This window comes from Bos mutus, chromosome 22 (assembly GCF_027580195.1).
Source record: "Bos mutus isolate GX-2022 chromosome 22, NWIPB_WYAK_1.1, whole genome shotgun sequence".
In the NCBI taxonomy this organism is placed as follows: Eukaryota; Metazoa; Chordata; class Mammalia; order Artiodactyla; family Bovidae; genus Bos; species Bos mutus.
Window position 1 is genome coordinate 6,454,265 of NC_091638.1, and position 17,267 is coordinate 6,471,531.

General features: G+C 46.4%; 1 protein-coding gene across 3 annotated transcripts in view; it reads right to left on the reverse strand.

The window, feature by feature from the left end:
• Positions 1–17,267, reverse strand: part of OSBPL10 (oxysterol binding protein like 10) — a 340,081-nt gene that overhangs the window by 56,276 nt on the left and 266,538 nt on the right. For all 3 annotated transcript variants that reach the window (XM_070359885.1, XM_070359886.1, XM_070359887.1), the window contains one exon: positions 15,267–15,433. In XM_070359885.1, the coding sequence (XP_070215986.1) occupies positions 15,267–15,433 (167 nt within the window). The remainder of the gene's footprint in view (positions 1–15,266; positions 15,434–17,267) is intronic.

Consider the following 17,267-nt stretch of genomic DNA (forward strand, 5'->3'; position numbering starts at 1 on the left):
GGGTCACATCTGACTTAAGTCTGAGGCTCCTGGGAGCAGTGGGAGTGGGGAGGAGAGCAGGGACAGGCTGGGAAAAAGCCACTTTGGAAAAGTTTCACTGTGTACAAAAAGCAAAGCCAGTCACTTTTCTCCTGATAATGCATCCAGCTGAGCTGACTGCTTTCCTTAAAGGGAGCAATTTAACCACTGTCTCTACTTCAAGCCAGAGGTCGATCCCAATTTCATTTCCTTGGTTTGTCTAATGTATTTGGTGACTGCCAACCAACTTGCCTGCTGTGTAGACTGAATAATGGCTCAAAGATGTTCTGTTCTAATAATCAGGACTCGACTGTGTTAGGTTATTAACTATGCTAGGTTATTAATGTTAGGCAGTGGGGAATTAAAGAGTGCTCATCAGCTGATCTTAAAGTAGGGAGATTCTCCTACGTTATCTGGGTGGGTCCAGTGTAACCACAAGGATCCTTAAAAGTGGAAGAGAGAGAGGAGTATGGAAGCAGAGTCAAAGAGATGTAAGGTCCCTGGCCCTGAAGACAGAGGAAGGGGGACTTCCCTGGCGGTACAGTGGATAAGAATCCACCTGCCAATACAGGGAAAACGAGTTCCATCTCTGGTCTGGGAGATTTCACACGCCACTGGGCAACAAAACCCGAGTGCCACAACTGCTGAGACCACACAGCACAACTAGACAGTGGTCCCCGCTTGCCACCACGAGAGAAAAATCTGTGCAGCCAAAGAAAAAAATCATTTTTAAAAAAGATGGGAGAAAGAGGCCACAAGCCAAGGCAGGCAGGTGGCCTCTAGCAACTGGAAAAGCCAAGGGAACAGATTCACCCCCAGAGCCTCTCTCCAGAAAGGAATGCCATCCTGCTGACACCTGGATTTTACTCCACCAAGACCTGTATAAGACTTCTAACCTACAGAACTTGAAGATGATATATTTGTGCTTTACAAGCTGTTAAGTTTGTGGCCATGTGTTACAGCAGCAATACAAAACTAATACAGTCCACGTAATATTTCCTTTCTCTACACTCCTGACTTCCTCTGCTGAGCAAGGCTGGGGTGTGAAAGTCAGCACATCTTCCAGATGCCCAGGGAGCTGGGCCCACTCTGCAGCTGGATGGATGGTTTCAGGACTTCCTCAGTGAGGAGCCTGGCAAGATGCCTGCCTTGCAAGAAAAGTGCCTTCATAATTTCTTCAATCAGCTGGAGAAGCCATATTTGAATAAGTGGAGGACCTTTGTAAATCGGGGCCACCAGATAAATAGATACATCTGTCATCACTTACACCCAGACTATTCTTTAGGAAAATGACATAAGAGAAATGAGTCTCGTGTGAAGAACTCAAACTCGCTTAACAACAAATGCTCGGAGGGGTTTCTCAACTTGTATCTACAGCCAGGGATAAGAGAGGCAGGTCAAAGACGATCTGAACAGGGACTGACTTAGACTAATGAGTACCTACTAAGTGCGAGGGACAGAGCTGAACACTGACAAGGCATGGTCTCAACTGGTTCTCATGACGTTTCCACCAGGAAATTACTATGATCTTTACCATTGATCACTGACACACCCACGTTCTCAAAAACAGTTAATAAACGGACTGGGGTTCAATCAACTCTGCCAGCCTCCACAGAGGGGACCCTAAAACATACCGTGCTAACACCCACCCCTCTGCATTAAGGGATGGCTCAACCTGACATCAACCCTAGACCAGAATGCCTAAGAGAAGACAGAGTGCCAGCTTCGGTCCTATGATCTAGGCAGGCAAACATCTAACCTTGCCTCTCCAAAACACTCCCACAGCTCTGAGAAACTTTTTATTCATCTCCACAGCCAGACTGTCAAAAAGAGGATCTCCCCTTCTCAAGTTAATGTTCTGGCTCTTACATTCTACCGATTGTTTCTTCCAGGAATCCGCATTCTAAAAAATTTATAAACAAAGATCCTGCTTCTGTGAGATGGGCACGCTGTTGCTTTATAAAGGGCTTCTGTTAAGGCTCAGGAAGAAGCCATTATGACATCTAACCTCACTTCTCCCCTCTTCCGGTGAAGACCCACTTATTTCACAAAACAGCATCTAACATGGGTGGGTATTTTCTCATTCTGGGAATTTCTACGTAAGATTTCCTTCTAAATAAAGTTTTTAGCTCTAAAAATGCACCATAATGAAACAAAAAGGCAGGTAACCCTAAGAGCAGTCCCTTTCTCTTGCTTGCATTTCTTTTCTCACTTCAGTACAGGAAACTGGTTTCAGTCACTATAAGAAAACCTTATGTTCCCCAAAGGGGTTGTTTTTTCCCCCAGTCATATAATTTTTTAAAACAAAACTACAAGCTGGCCCTGCATTTTAGTCCACAAGCCAGTGAAAAGAAGATATTTGGTGTCTGAAACACATTTTCCAAAAAAGAATGTCATTCATGGTGGGGTCCATTTCCAGAATGACCCACAAAACTCTTTCAAACTCAGAGTGTGGATTAAATACTATACATCCGCTGTAAGATCTGATGCCTTGCAGCATTACTTAAAGGCAATCAAGTTCCATACATGGCTAATTCTCTTTCAAGGAAAGCAATTCTGATAAGATCGAGGAAAACAGATTTGGGGGCAATCTGAAGGACAGTTCTAAGGCTTTAACAACTGATACAGCATTCTCACTCAGATTTAACTTCATTTCCAAAAAAGTTATGGTTTCTTTTTCCTGCAAATGGCTGTGTGTCTGCCCCTCTTATACTTATTAGTGATGAGGTCACGGGCTGGGATTACTGTAGCCAACAGAGAGAGCCACATGTGATGGAGGACAGTCCAGTGTCTAATGAGCCAGCTGCAGATGGAGAATGGCAGAGAAGTGGGGTCAGGGTTTTGGGTAAGCGATGACTACAAATTGTTCCCAGAGAAGAAAGAAGATGGTGGTGGCCAGGTGTCACGTGACACCTGACTGCACCTGTCACCTCACAAAGCCCACCTGCTTGACCCCTGCTGCTCTAATATCTGCAGGGACAAGGAGAGCTTTGGGAACAGGACAGACAGCCAAACAGCTGAGGGTAAAGTAGGATCAAGTGTCAGAGTGGCGGTCGTTTGAGTCCTATATCCGCAGGGAGAGAAATCTACCAGGACTTAGACAATTTCATTCGCATACACACACATCATCTCTGCTCTGGTGAGCTGCTCATCTTTCATCATTACCAAAAAATTTAGAATTTAGAATTACAATACAGCACAGAGGCACTCCCTGTGCCACATGGTCCCATAATCCATCTACAAAACTCAATTTCACATCGCAAAAGGGATCCAAGAACTCATTGATTAATTCAGGCAGAGCCCGAAGTGGATGTGAGAAAAGACTTTCCTCGTTTCTTCCATAACATTGTTTTCCCAAGATCATAAATCTCTGAGCATCGACTTCCCATCTCCGGAAAGTGAACATCATCAGAGGGGGCACATAAATCACCCTGGGAAGAGTTATTCATCGTGGGCAAATAAAAATGTAAGCCGGGCAGATGGTGGAGAGCTTCTTTCTGCTGGGAGCACTTCACAGGGCAAGGCGGGCCAGGGGGAAAGCAGAGGGAGTTGTGAAATTTGGGGCCACCTGGCTAGGAAGAGAATAAATAAACCCGAAACAACAGGACACTAAAAATAAGCATACCACCTGCATACACTCGCTTCCACTCTTCACGTCTGGTTCAGGTCAGGCTTTCCCTCTTTGTGGCCACAGGACTGGCAGGAAGGCAAAGAGGAGGAGGAGGGAGGGGAGAAGCAGGGGATGAGGAGGGGGCAGTGGAGAGGAGGAGAGGAGGGGTGGAGAGAGGGAGAAGCGGGAGGGGAGAAGGGGGGAAACCCACACGAAACACTGCATAATTCTAAGCCCTTTTCATTCACCAGTTTCAAAGTGCTTAATCCTTTGGGGGCTGCTGCAAGACGGAAGAGATTATACCACTTGGTGCTGATTTTTTTCATACAGCTCCAGCTCACAACTGGCAAATGCACGGCGGCTGCATCCCCAGCACTCCAGTGGGTGTTTATGTCACAAAGCCACAGTGGACTGGGGGGAGGGGAGGGGGGAGGCCAGCCACAGACCAGCTCGTTCCAGGGCTGCACCCGCTGGTTCAAGCCCCAGACACACCCTAGCAGCCCCTAAGGAGGTGTGGCTGGGGACCTCCTAGTGTATTCCACCTGCTCTCATGAAAGCAACACCAGCCAAGAAAACAAAACTTTATTATCACCCACTAGAAGGGAGAGGAGAAAAAAGGAAAAGGAATGAAGGGAGGAACAAATGCTTGAAAAAGTAACAAAAAATTCCCCCAAAGCTGCTCAGGAAATGACACTGCTGCATCTGGTAGCCTCTGAGAGCTCATCAGTGCAGCCAGAGTCCAGGCTCAAGCAGCCCTTGGAATACGCACACAGAGCTTAGGTTGTGTGTGATGGTTATGTTTGCTGTTGATTGTTAAGAGGACAGAAAAACTTTTTCTTTTTTTTTTTTTTTTTACAGACAGGAGCTCTCGGGAGGAACAGCCACGGGAGGAACAGCAATCGGATCCTATGAGGGCACCAGCAAATGCCATGCGGCTCACACATGGTCATTTTAACTGCCACGGGCCACAGGCAGACCACAGCCCCAGACCCCAGAACCTTCACAGTGTTGGCAAACTAACCTGGAAACATCACTGAGCTAAAAACCATCTCTCCTGCTTCTAATCTCAAGGTATAAAGAGAGAAAAATAATTGTGACTATTGTGAGAAAAGCATGGAGTTAATAAGCTGAGTGTCTTAGCTTGGGCAAACAAAAGTCCATAGACTGGGTTGGGTTAAACAATAGGAGTTTATTTTCTCACAGTTCTAGAGGCTGGAAGTCCAAGATGAGGGGGCCAGCACGGCTGGGTTCTGAAGAAGGCTCTCTTCTTGGTTTGCAGACGGCTGCCTTCCGCTGCGTCCTCCCAGGGTGGAGTCAGAGAGAGTCCTCTTGGGTTAGGGCTCCACCCACATGACCTCACTTAACCTTAACTGCTTCCTAAGGACTCTCAGATACAGTCTGTAACTCTCAGATACAGTCCTACTAGGGGTTAGGTCTTCAACATATGAACTTGTAGGGAGGGTTGGTATATGATTTAGCTCATGCGTACTAAGTTACTTCAGTCATGTCCAACTCTTTGCAACCCTATGGATCATAGCACACCAGGCTCTGTCCGTGGGATTGTCCAGGCAAGAATACTGGAGTGGGTTGCCATGCCTTCCTCCAGGGGATCTTCCCAACCCAGGGATCAAACCTGCACCTCTTAAGTCTCTTGCATTGGCCACCTGGGTATGACTTAGCTCACAGTACTGAGCTATGAAATCTGCTAAAGTAAGGAGTCTTCCATTCAACGTCCACCACATAGTAGCTCAATTAGTGTTTGATGAACAAACAAATAACCAAGAAGATGAATAATTACTATCTTACTCTATTGGGACACAGAGCAAACTTATGAGGGAAGGATCTTTTTTCAACACAATCAACAACCTGGATCCTTCTGATTTCTAAGTCCTGAGGGTCTGGTAACTAGGAGGCGTATCTTCTACATTTGCAGAGTGGATGGACTGCTGTCTCTGCAGACCTACAGCCAGAAGAGGAGAAGAAAAAATCCAGATGATTAAAACCCACTGCTCATTCCTATAATGTCAGGACCTAAATTGGAATGCCCTGCATGGATCTTCTGAAAAGGTCATAATAAGAGTTCCACATATCACCACCATCATCTAGTATGTGTTGGACAGGTCAAGGCCCATCATGAGAAATGGACTAATGAGTAGGCGAGCCTTCTGTTTAGGGAGGCCAGGACACTGGTCATTAATGAATTTCTTATTACAGCAGCATTCATAACTCACATGCCACTCTGCAGGTTAGACTTACTTTTTTTTAGGTTTTTGGCCATGCTGCATGGCCTGTGAGATCTCAGTTTCATGGCCAGGGATGGAACCCATGCCTCCTGCATTGGGAGCACAAAGTCTCAACCACTGGACCGCCAGGGAAGTCCCTAGACTTACTTCTATTGGAGCATCCAGACTCCTAAAGAGAGCAAGGGACAGAGATGAGGAGAGGGAGAGACGCCCTCAGCACATGAACAGTGCAGACGGACCTTTCACTCACATTCACTCATCAAAGCATTGGGCCTATGAGATGAAATGGTAGGGCTGGAAAAGTCTTGTGGAAGCTGCAGATGAGCGCTGCAGGAAGAAAACCCGCTTGGGGCAGGTTTGGGGGTCCAGTCACACCATCTCCATACCCCAAGGCTATCCCCACTTCTCCCCTGCTAATGGGGACCCAGTGTGGGGCCACCTAGGACTCAAGATTCACTGTGATTCAGCAGCCTCCTCCACAGCCAGGGAGGGTGACTGATCACTCTAAAGCAGTCATGGAAACCCAGTTGCCAGGCTCGAGTTATAGGTCCTGGGTGGGGCCCCGGGGGGATCTAGTTCTGGTTGGGACATACAGGAGAAGTGTGCTGGGGCCTTCCCTTCCCACATGGAGCATCCTGGGAGAGCCTTCATCTCGTCCCACATTCTAAAGGAATGCCATGGGTTTCTGATGCTTGGGGCTGCAGCTGGCACACCGCCACCATGACAAGCGTGGGGACGAAAAACCGACTCAAGAATAGTGGAAGAAACCAGTTTTTATTTTATTTTTTTAAATAGAGGTAACTGATGTTTTGCATCATAAAGGACTCACAAGATCTACTCTCATAACAAATGCTGAAGTGTACAGTACGGTCGGTGTTAGTTACACGCACACGGCTGCACAGCAGCCCTCCAAACCCTTCATCTCGTACAACGGGAACTCTCCACTCACTGGAGAACACTCTTCATCCCCCTCTACCCCGGCACCATCATCCTACTTCCTGTTTCTACGCATCTGATAACTTCAGATGCTTCCTATAATGGAATCATGTATTTGTGCTTCTGTGACTGGCGTATTTCACTTAGCGTAACGTCCTGAAGGCTCGCCCCTTTTTTGAGACTAACAACCCATCGTATCATACACCACAGTCTTTGTTCATTCATCCACTTAGGCTGTTCCCACCTTGTGTGGCTATTCAGGAACAAAGCTGAAATAAACGAACACTGGAGTGTAAACATCTCAAGATCCGGATGGCAATGCCTCTGGATAAAGATACACAGCAGGACTGCTGGATCAGGCAGTAGTTCGGTTTTAGTTTTTTGTTTCTGAGGAACCTGCATACCATTTTCTAACAGCCCGTATCTTCAAGGGCATCAGGACTGACTGCAACAAACCCATGACCGCTATCAGCAGAAGTCCAATTGTGGGAGAAAATTAAACGGTGTTACTGCTTGAGCTTCTAATTGGGTTCTCTGTTATTTGCAGTTGAAGATTCCTTCTGGACACAGGAAATGGTGTGGTCTATAGGAAAGGGCATTGGCTGGGGATAAAGAAGTCCAGACTTCTACCTTGCCTTTACTGCTCACCAGTCCTGTGATTCTTCACGACTTCTACCTTGCCTTCACTGCTCACCAGTCCTGTGACTCTTCACAAGCCAGTCACTCCCTCCAGTCTGGGGAGTAGCCACTGGACCCCTAAAGACTATTTTAAGATTTAGGGATTCAAAGGCATGGTTCACAGAGGAAAAAAGTGTTCTACAGGATCTGGAAAGTTTGATGCAATTAAACTCTCTGACTAAGGAAGGAGAGTGGGGTAGAAAACAGGTAATCGTGTCACCCGTGAACTTTCTTGTTACAAAGTCTGGACATGATCGACAACATTTCCTACAGAGCAACCATTAAACTTTGTGGACCTATCACAGAAATCACAAAAGCAATTTTCCACCATTATAATGATGGGTTAGCTGTCTCACTCCCTGGTCAAACAGTTGCTAACAAACAAATGTGTGTCAAATATTTTGAACAAATCTTCAAGGTTGAAAATGTATGCTAAAAGAATTAACCAGGACTTCCCTGATGGTCCGGTGGTTAAGAATCTGTGTACTAGTGCAGGGGACACAGGTTTGATCTTGGTCTGGGAACATCCCACACGCCATGAGGCAACTGAGCCCATGAGCTGAAACCACTGAAGCCTGCACTCTAGAGCCCACGCTCTGCAACGAGAAGCCCCTGCGATGAGAAGCCCACACACCCCCCTGCATCGGAGAGCAGTCCCCAGTTACCACAACTAGAGAAAGCCCAGGACAGCAACAAAGAGCCAGCACAGCCACCAATAATAGCTTAGTTACAAAAAATCATCCAAATGATCAAAATAGCATACCACCTTACCTTGAAAAATCTATCACCGTCCCATGCCTTATCCTTATGCTCAAATCTACACACACCTATACACTGATGCGTTGTGGAGGTGAGGCATGAAACACCACCAAAATGGCTTGAGATTGGACTGGCCAGGCTTCAACTTGAATTTCAGAGTATTTCAAAACTGACAGCCTTCTATGTTGAGTGAGTGGTTCAAAAGTTCTGGGCTAAAAATGACAATTCAACCAAGGGCATGAAAATTCTTCTTGAGGCAACATTCAGCTACATCTTTTATATCTGTCTCCTCCCCTCATTGGTAAGACAATCCCCTCCACTGGAGAAGGAGGGATTATGACATAAGCACTTGAAAATTCAATTCTGCCATTTTCTAACCAAAGCCCACTTAGCTAATTTATATGCTGATCCAGTCCGTAGTAGGGACATTAGGAGAAGTCTTTCTGAACCTGCTAGACTTGGAGGATGCAGGGCATATGGTCTCTTGATGGCAGTGCTGACACTTCGATGCAGATGATTCACCAAGCAAAGTGTTCTAATGAAACAGTCAACCCAGGGTTGACAGGAGCTGACAGCGTGTTCCTAAGACATGGCATCAGGACTTTCTGCTGAAGGTACCCATGCATGTGTGCTAAGTCGCTTCAGTCATGTCCGACTTTGTGACCCTGTGGACTGTAGCCCACCAGGCTCCTCTGTCCGTGGGATTCCCCAGGGAAGAATACTGGCATGGGTTCCCATGCCCTCCTCCAGGGGATCTTCCTGACCCAGAGACTGGACCCAAGTCTTTTATGTCTCCTGCATTGGCAGGTGGGTTCTTTACCACCAGCAGTACCTGGGAAGCCAAAGGGGAGGGATTAACGAGAAGACTCCCCAGTTTCTCTCCAGGCCAGGGGTAGGTGTCTGGGCACCAAATAAACACCTCCAGTGATTAACACAACACACGTTATGCCCAACAAAGGAAGCCAGACTCATGAATACAGACTGCATGACTCCATTTAGATGGGTGTTCTGAAAAAGGAAAAACTACGTGGAAAGAAGACAGGTGAGTGCTCACCAGGGACCAGAGGACAAGTTAAACATACAGGAACCCAAGGGAATCCTGGAAAGTGATGGAACTGCTCTAACAAATCAAAGGACAGAAGTGATAAAACTGCATTTTTAAAGGGCTGAGTTTTATTATTTATGAATTATACCTCTATAAACCTGACTTTTAGGACAAATGAGGGGTTTTACCCCTCAGATATATTGTCTAGAACAGTGGTCCCCAATCTTTTTGGCACCAGGGGCCAGATCCATGAAGACAATTTTTCCATGGACCGGGGGTTGGGGTGGAGGTGGGAGATGGTTTCAGGATGATTCCAGAGCACTACATTTATTGTTATTACATCAGCTCCACCTCAGATCATCAGGCACTAGATCCTAGAGGCTGGGGACCCCTGCTCTAGAAAGATGGGTCAACATCCAGGATTGCCCCCATGCCATCCTCTGCTTCCTTATTTCAACAACAGCCCGACCAGTCCAGATCCAGTGCTGGGAATGGAAACCACTTCAGGTGTTTTGACCAGGAAGGGATGTGATACGGGAATTGGGCATGTACAGTATCACTGGTCTGGAGGAACATAAATCCCTCTTAGGCTTTTTAACTCAAGAGCCAGCACTGCAGGCGGCCCTGACCCCAGCATCTGGCTGCTGCTGCTGCGGCTTCAGCAGCCTCTCCCGCCAGTGCAGCAGGGGGACTGAACAGAGCTCTGCCACTGCACCTGCCTCTGAACACATCCCTTCATGACCCTGTCCACCAGTTACACCAGCAGAAGGAATATGGGCCCCATCTCAGCTTCTAGCTCCCACACAAACGCTCTGAGGAAACCGTCATGTGTTTAGAGACCTTGCTGTGAAAAAGCAAAGGACCTGGGGACCTGGATTTGAGCTGGTGGGTTTTCAGTCCAGAGGGTGGATAAAAGTCAAGAGCACCAGGCCCAACATCTCCCCTTCTCCTGTCCTAAAACAAGCTGTGCTTCAACAAAGAAAGCGCAACCAAAACCTTTTTCTGTCTAAACTTAACATTTCAAACACGTTAGGAGAGTTGAATTATCGTTCTACTAACAGGGGAAACCAAGATCCTAACTCGCTTCATTATGTGAGAGTATTTCATTTTCACATTTAGTTAGTTCCAGCCCCAGCAGAATAAAATTTTGAGATTTGATAACAAGGCCAACCACGACTTTCTTGTAACTCACATTATTAAATACACACTGCTTTCTGAGTTCTGTTCTGTTGAGAATGAAACAGACTGAGCTTGAAAATGCATTCATTTTCTAGATATGTGTAAGTTGTTTTATGGTAAGCCAGAACCAGGAGAGGGGAGTGTGAAATTGTGATGTAGGGTAAGAAATGTACATTTGCTTTTTGTCTCTATTTCTGGCACAGAGTTCCTCAAACCCTCAGAATTTCCTAAGAAATGAGAGCTTTAAATGTGTCATTTGTTATGTTAGTGAGTGACTTTTGTAAGCCCCTGGTCGCCTAAGGATGGGAGATGGTTGTCCGTGGGGCTGACGCCCTGTGATGAGAGGCTTGGAGTTTTCAGTCCCACTCCCTTGTCTCCGGGGAGGGGAGAGGAGCTGGAGGTGCTTTAATCACTGGAGAATCATCAGTGGCCAAGAATGTCTTTACTCTTGCCTATGCAATGAGACCTCCATAAAACCCCTAAAGAACAGGGTTCAGAGAACATCCTGGTTGTGAATAGGTGGGGTGCAGGGAGGCGGAGGTACACTCAGAGAGGGCAGCAAAGCTCCAAGCTCCTCCCTACAGACCTTGCCCTGAGCTTTTCTTCCTTCCATTTCTGAATGACATCCTTCTGTAGGAAACTGGTAAATGTTTCTGAGTTCTGTGAGCCCCTCTAGCAAATCAATCACACCTGAGAGAAGGGCCGGACTCCGCAATCCATAGCCAGTTGGTCAGAAGCACAGATGACAACCTGGGCTTGTGACTGGCATCTGGCGGAAGGCGGGGCTCGTCCTGCAGTCTGAGCCCTTCCCCTGTGCGATCTGGCACCCCCTCCAGGTGGACAGTGTCAGAACTGAGTTAACTTGGAGGATGCCCAGTCTGTGTCTGATGGGAATTGGATTGATGAGTTAATTGCTTGATGCCATAAAAAGACACAAACAGGGACTTTCGTGGAGGTCCAGAGATCCCACACTTCCACTGCAGAGGGCATGGGTTCAATCCCTAGTGGGGGAATAAAGATCCCGAGTACCATACAACATGGCCAAAAAATAATAAAACAAACACCATAAATATACATCAGAGTGTTTATATCCTAATTTACGCTCCTAAAGACCTAACATGATCACAACAATAAGCCAGAAGAACGTATTTGTCTAAAGCATCACAATAGCTACAATTCCTAGTCTCCCAATGACCACCCAGTTAGTAACTATATTCTCAATATCATAAGGGATAAGGAACATTCTCATAAGGAACTTTTTAGCCTTCAGGAATTTCACCTCACTTCTTCTGGGGTTATTTCTCCAAAATTATACAAAAGGGAGACAATGAAAACACTCTCCTTTTTCTGACAAGAAAACTATTGGGTGGCTGATGCTAGCTTCTTCAATTCTTACAACAAGAACAACAAAAAAGACAAAGCACAATGGCCTAAAATAAAAATAGCGTCCAACCAACACTAGCTGTTTGGGTTGCAAAAATCATCTGCTAGCGGTATCACTGGAAAAAATGAGGGAAGGCTTTGCAAAAGAACTCTTAATCCTTCCTTCTCAGAAAACCATCACACCCACATCACAAGCCGTAAGTCTTGCCTGCCGTAAGGGATTACCAGACAGGATCTCCTACTGGGCCCACAAAAGGAATAAGGGCAAAAATGACAAGAAATTAATGACTGTCCCTAACTTCAGGGGGAAAAGCTCTCCTTAGTGTTTCTCCTTCAGGGTCTATTTAAGTTGAACTTCGGAGCTAGTTATTTCATATGGATAATGATATACTATCGTCTGCCTGTGCTACTGACCAGAAAGCAAAGTGGGCAATAACTTTATGTTTAAAAAAAAAACCCAGATCTCTCAAACTTTGGAGTTACAGGAAGCACCCATGGGAAAGCAGCACAGATACAAGGAAGAACTCAGAATGCGGAATACCAGCAGCCCTGATAGTCAGCTTATTAGGTTACTAAACAGACATTTCTCCTAGAACACAGAGATGGCCAACAGGAACAAGAAAAGATGCTCAAGGCCACTAATTATTCAGTTCAGTCACTCAGTCGTGTCTGACTCTTGTCGACCCCGTGGACGCCAGGCCTCCCTGTAAATCATCAACTCATGGAGTTCACCCAAACTCATGTCCACTGAGTCGGTGATGCCACCCAACCATCTCATCCTCTGTCAGCCCCTTCTCCTCCTGCCCTCAATCTTTCCCAGCGTTAGGCTCTTTTCAGATGAGTCAACTCTTCGCATGAGGTGGCCAAAGTATTGGAGCTTCAGCTTCAGCATCAGTCCTTCCAATGAACACCCAGGACTGATCTCCTTTAGGATGGAGTGGTTGGATCTCCTTGCAGTCCAAGGGATTCTCAAGAGTCTTTTCCAATACCACCGTTTAAAAGCATCAATTCTTTGGTGCTCAGCTTTCTTTATAGTCCAATTCCCACATCCATACATGACCACTGGAAAAACCATAGCCTTGACGAGACGGACCTTTATTGACAAAGTAATGTCTCTGCTTTTTAATATGCTGTCTAGGTTGGTCATAATTTTCCTTCCAAGGAGTAAGCTAATGATTAAAGAAATGCAAATCAAAACTGCCACAAAGTACTACCTCACACTGGTCAGAATGGCTATCTTTAAAAAGTCTACAAGTAACAAATGTTAGAGAAGATGTAGAGAAAAGGGAACCCTCCTACACTGTTGTTTGGAATGTACGCTGCTGCAGTTACAGTGAAAAACACTACAGAGGTGCCTCAGAAAAAACTGAACACAAAATGACCACATGATCCAGCCATCTCACTCCTGGGCATATATCCAGACACGGCTCTAATTCAAATACCTGCACCCCAGTGTTCATGGAAACAGCCTAAATACCCACTGACAGATGAATGCAGAAGGAATACACACACCACAGACACACACACACACGTGTGTGTGTGTGTAATAATCTCTAGCTGCATCCAGGTTGCTCATTCGTTAAGGCTGACTAGTATTCCATTATATATATAATTATAATTATATATATATACACACAACTAGAGATTATTACATTAAGTGAAGTAAGTCAGAAGGAGAAAGACAAATACCATACGATATCACCTACCTGTGGAATCTAAAATATGATACAAATGAACCTATCACAAACAGACTCATGGACACAGAGAACAGACTTGTAGGTGGCAAGGCGGGGGGGACTGGGAACTGAGAGATTGGGAGGTTGAGGTTAGCAGATGCAAACTCTTTTATGGAATGGATAGCCAGCAAGATCCTACTGTATGGCACAAGGGTCTACTGATATATTCAACAGCCTGTGATAAACCATAATGGAAAAGAATATTTTAAAAAAGAATTATGTATAACTGAATCACTTTGCTGTACAGCACAAATTAACACAGTATAAATCAACTAGACTTCAATAAATAAATTTTCTTTTAAAGCCTATTAGATGACAGTCTCTGCTAGGATTTCCGTGATGCTGCTGTGCACAGGATTTAAACAATTATTTCTGAAGATCTAAGAATTTCTCTTTTCACTTCTTTCTAGAGCAAGTTTTAAGTATGTGTATTATGGTGTGAAGTCCCAAAGCTTCTTTCCCAATGGAATGGAAGGGACTGGAGTTCTCAGCCCCTTAGCAGCGAAGTACCCCTCCTCAAACGTGACCCCACCCAAGGCTCTCAAAAGAGCTACCCAACACCAAGCTCCAATCAACTTCTCGGTTGCCAACTTACCTTGCAAGGCAACTACATGTCAGCTGCAAGTGTTCCCTACCTGAAACTTGGTGCATGGCTAGGCAGAGGCCTTTCAAAACCTCACACCCCCTATCATTTCATACTCTGTGAAGTCACCTTACAGATGCTGATGAAATGCTCTGTGGGCAGGCTAACCCTGCCTCTGGAAGGCCTAGGCCCTTTAGTCACCCTCGGAGAAAAGAACCACGTGAAGCTGGGAGGAAAATGCCAATGGAGAACCAACACCATCTGATCCAAGACGCTGCTTTGGGGCTTGCACCCTTACAAAATAGATCTTGTTCTATAATTCTGTAGCCGAAGTGATTTCAACTAAAACGAAGAACCACCTCTAACATGTGGTTACAGTAGGTCCCAGCCCAGTTCACGAGATCACGTCAACAGGAAACGTGCATGCAAAGAAACAGGGAAACAGAAATTCACTCGTGACACAGGAGAAATGAACCAAAGGCAGGCTGCATTGGCTTCTCTCCAGCTGCCACTCAGAGGCGCCATCAGTCAAGGGGCATCGTGCAGGCAGATCACAGGCCCCGGGGAGCCTGTGGGGGTCTGGCTGGCCGCTAGGGTCGACAGAGCTGCTCGTCCCTGGACCTGAGCTGCAGTGCAGCACCTGGAAGAGCCCCAGCCACTGCCCGTGGGCTCGCCCGGTTCTGTAGCATGCAGGGAGTGAGAGTGGGAGGCAGGTGCTCACGGTATTAGCACAACCAATACAAAGAAGCCGCTATTTTAGGGGAGTGATATAATATATTGTAACTGCTCCCATCGTGTCAACAGGCGTCACGTCAGTGGGTGCGTTAGAATCTCTCCTGCTCAATATGAAAATAACTTCCATTTCAATGAAAATAGGAGATTCCCCATAGGTTGCATCATAATTCGCCCACGGCAGCTGCCAGGCAGGAGAACAGGCGTGCTCGGGGGTGATTTTGTCTCCCCTAGGGATGCTTCCATTTTATCATTGGTCTCCTCTTAAAATCCTGAGATGAGCAAGTTACAAATATAATTACTCTCTTTCCCAGCAAGCACTAACACAAGCCATATGCGGTGCTAGAGAGGACAGGCGGCTCACCTCTGGCTCTGGCTCTGGCTCTGGCGGGAAGGCTTGCTCGTCCTCCGTGGAGTTGGGTAAAATGGCCCAGGTGATGCTGGCGCTGGCTGATGGCAAGGAGCCAAGTGTCCCATTTTTCAGCTGCTCTGTGGAGTGCGACTTGGGCCCGTGCCATCCCAGGATGCTTTCTGAAATAAAGACCGAGGATGATGCCAAGCATTTTCCAAATCCAACATTTAGAGGTCAAGAGGAATCACACTAGATAAGAAGTCCAACATGAAGTGGGCCCAGCTTTAAGTGGACGGTGGTGGATTTCAGTTGATTCAGTAGACTGAAGTGTAGATTCAGATCATCTATTCATAAACGGGTCTCTGCAAAATGGCCATATCAGAATCACCATAGGCTGTGTCTCTCTCTATTCTTGGACAAAAACAAGTCTGCCACATCTCCTTAAGGGTGTTTTTATTAAATATAAAAATTTTTTTAATCTGTTTAAAAATACTTTAAAATATTTACAATAAAAAACCAAAAGTCGAGGACTCCCCTGGCGGTCCCGTAGTTCCCAAAGCAGGGGGCATAAGTTCAATCCCTGGTCAGGAAAGATCCCGCATGACGTGGGCAAAAAATAAAAACAACGTAGAATTTTATCAGACACAGGCTGCTCACAATGCAGTTTGAGTGCAATCTGATGACCAGAGCTGAGAAAAGACATCTGCAGTGTGATGACGTCACAAGCCCACAGCCATTAGATGCAGCCAGCGTGGCAGAAGTCAAGAAGCCACATCACTGAAGACAGATGTGGTCATGCCATTATAGCAAAAAACACTTTTGGGGTTACCAGATTGGTGTTTATAAAATGTTTATTTTCTTTCTCTCTTTATTTGGCCATGCCACGTGGCTTGCAGGATCTTAGTGCCATTATCAGGGATTGAACCCAGGCCTCCAGCAGCAGAATCAAGAGTCCTAACCACTGGACTGCCAGGGAACTCCCTATAAAGCATTTTTCTAATCTTCCCTAGATCCTTGAGAACAACAAGAAAACCTTTCTAACTCTAATACTAACCTTTGTAAGCATGTATGCTCAGTTGGGCCTCTTTGCGACCCCACGGACTGTAGACTGTCAGGCTCCTCTGTCCCTGGGATTCTCCAGGCAAGAGTATTGGAGTGGGTTGCCATGCCCTCCTCCAGGGGGTTTTCCTGACCCAGGGATGGAACTCGGGTTTCCTGTGGCTCCTGCACTAGCAGGCGGGTTCCTTAAGCACTGAGCCACCGAGGCATCGCCGACCTTTCTAAGAGTCATGGGTTACTGTAGAATAGTTGTATATGCTTCCTAAGGGGACAGGAAGTAACCGGAGGCAGATTTCTACACCCCACCGCAGTCCTGCCGTTAGAAAAAGAACTGGCCTCACACTCAGCTGAATCTGGGGATTCCGTCCTCAGCCTGAGAGCAGGAGTGAGTAAGGGAAGGTTGGCTCAACTGCCTCACATGAACGAGAACTCAGTCGCCCTTCAGTGCTCAGACGCTGCCCGCCATCTGCTCTTCTCCCTCTGCTGTTCACAATGCCCAAGCAAGGCTATGTTTTTTCAAGCTCTTCAAAGTAATGAGAGTCTTGGTGGGCACTATTTCCCTGCTAAGACTGACATCCTTCATTCATCTACCTGGTGGAGGAGGTCTCCCACATAAATCCAGGGATCGACTCAACCATCACTCACTCAGAGAGGCCCCCTGCCCAGGACCATGGCGGCCAAGGCAGCACGCCGCAGGCTCCCCTCCATCCCGATAGTTGTTTTACTGTCTTCCGGCTCTGGAAAAGACCCTGATGCTGGGAAAGATTGAAGGTAGGAGAAGGAGACAACAGAGGATGAGATGGTTGGATGGCATCACCAACTCAATGGACATGAGTTTGAGAAGCTCCAGGCAATGGCCGGGCATGCTGCAGTCCATGGGGTCACAAAGAGTTGGACACAACCGAGCGACTGAACTGAACTCACTCTGTTCATTCGTTTACTGTCTGCCTTCCT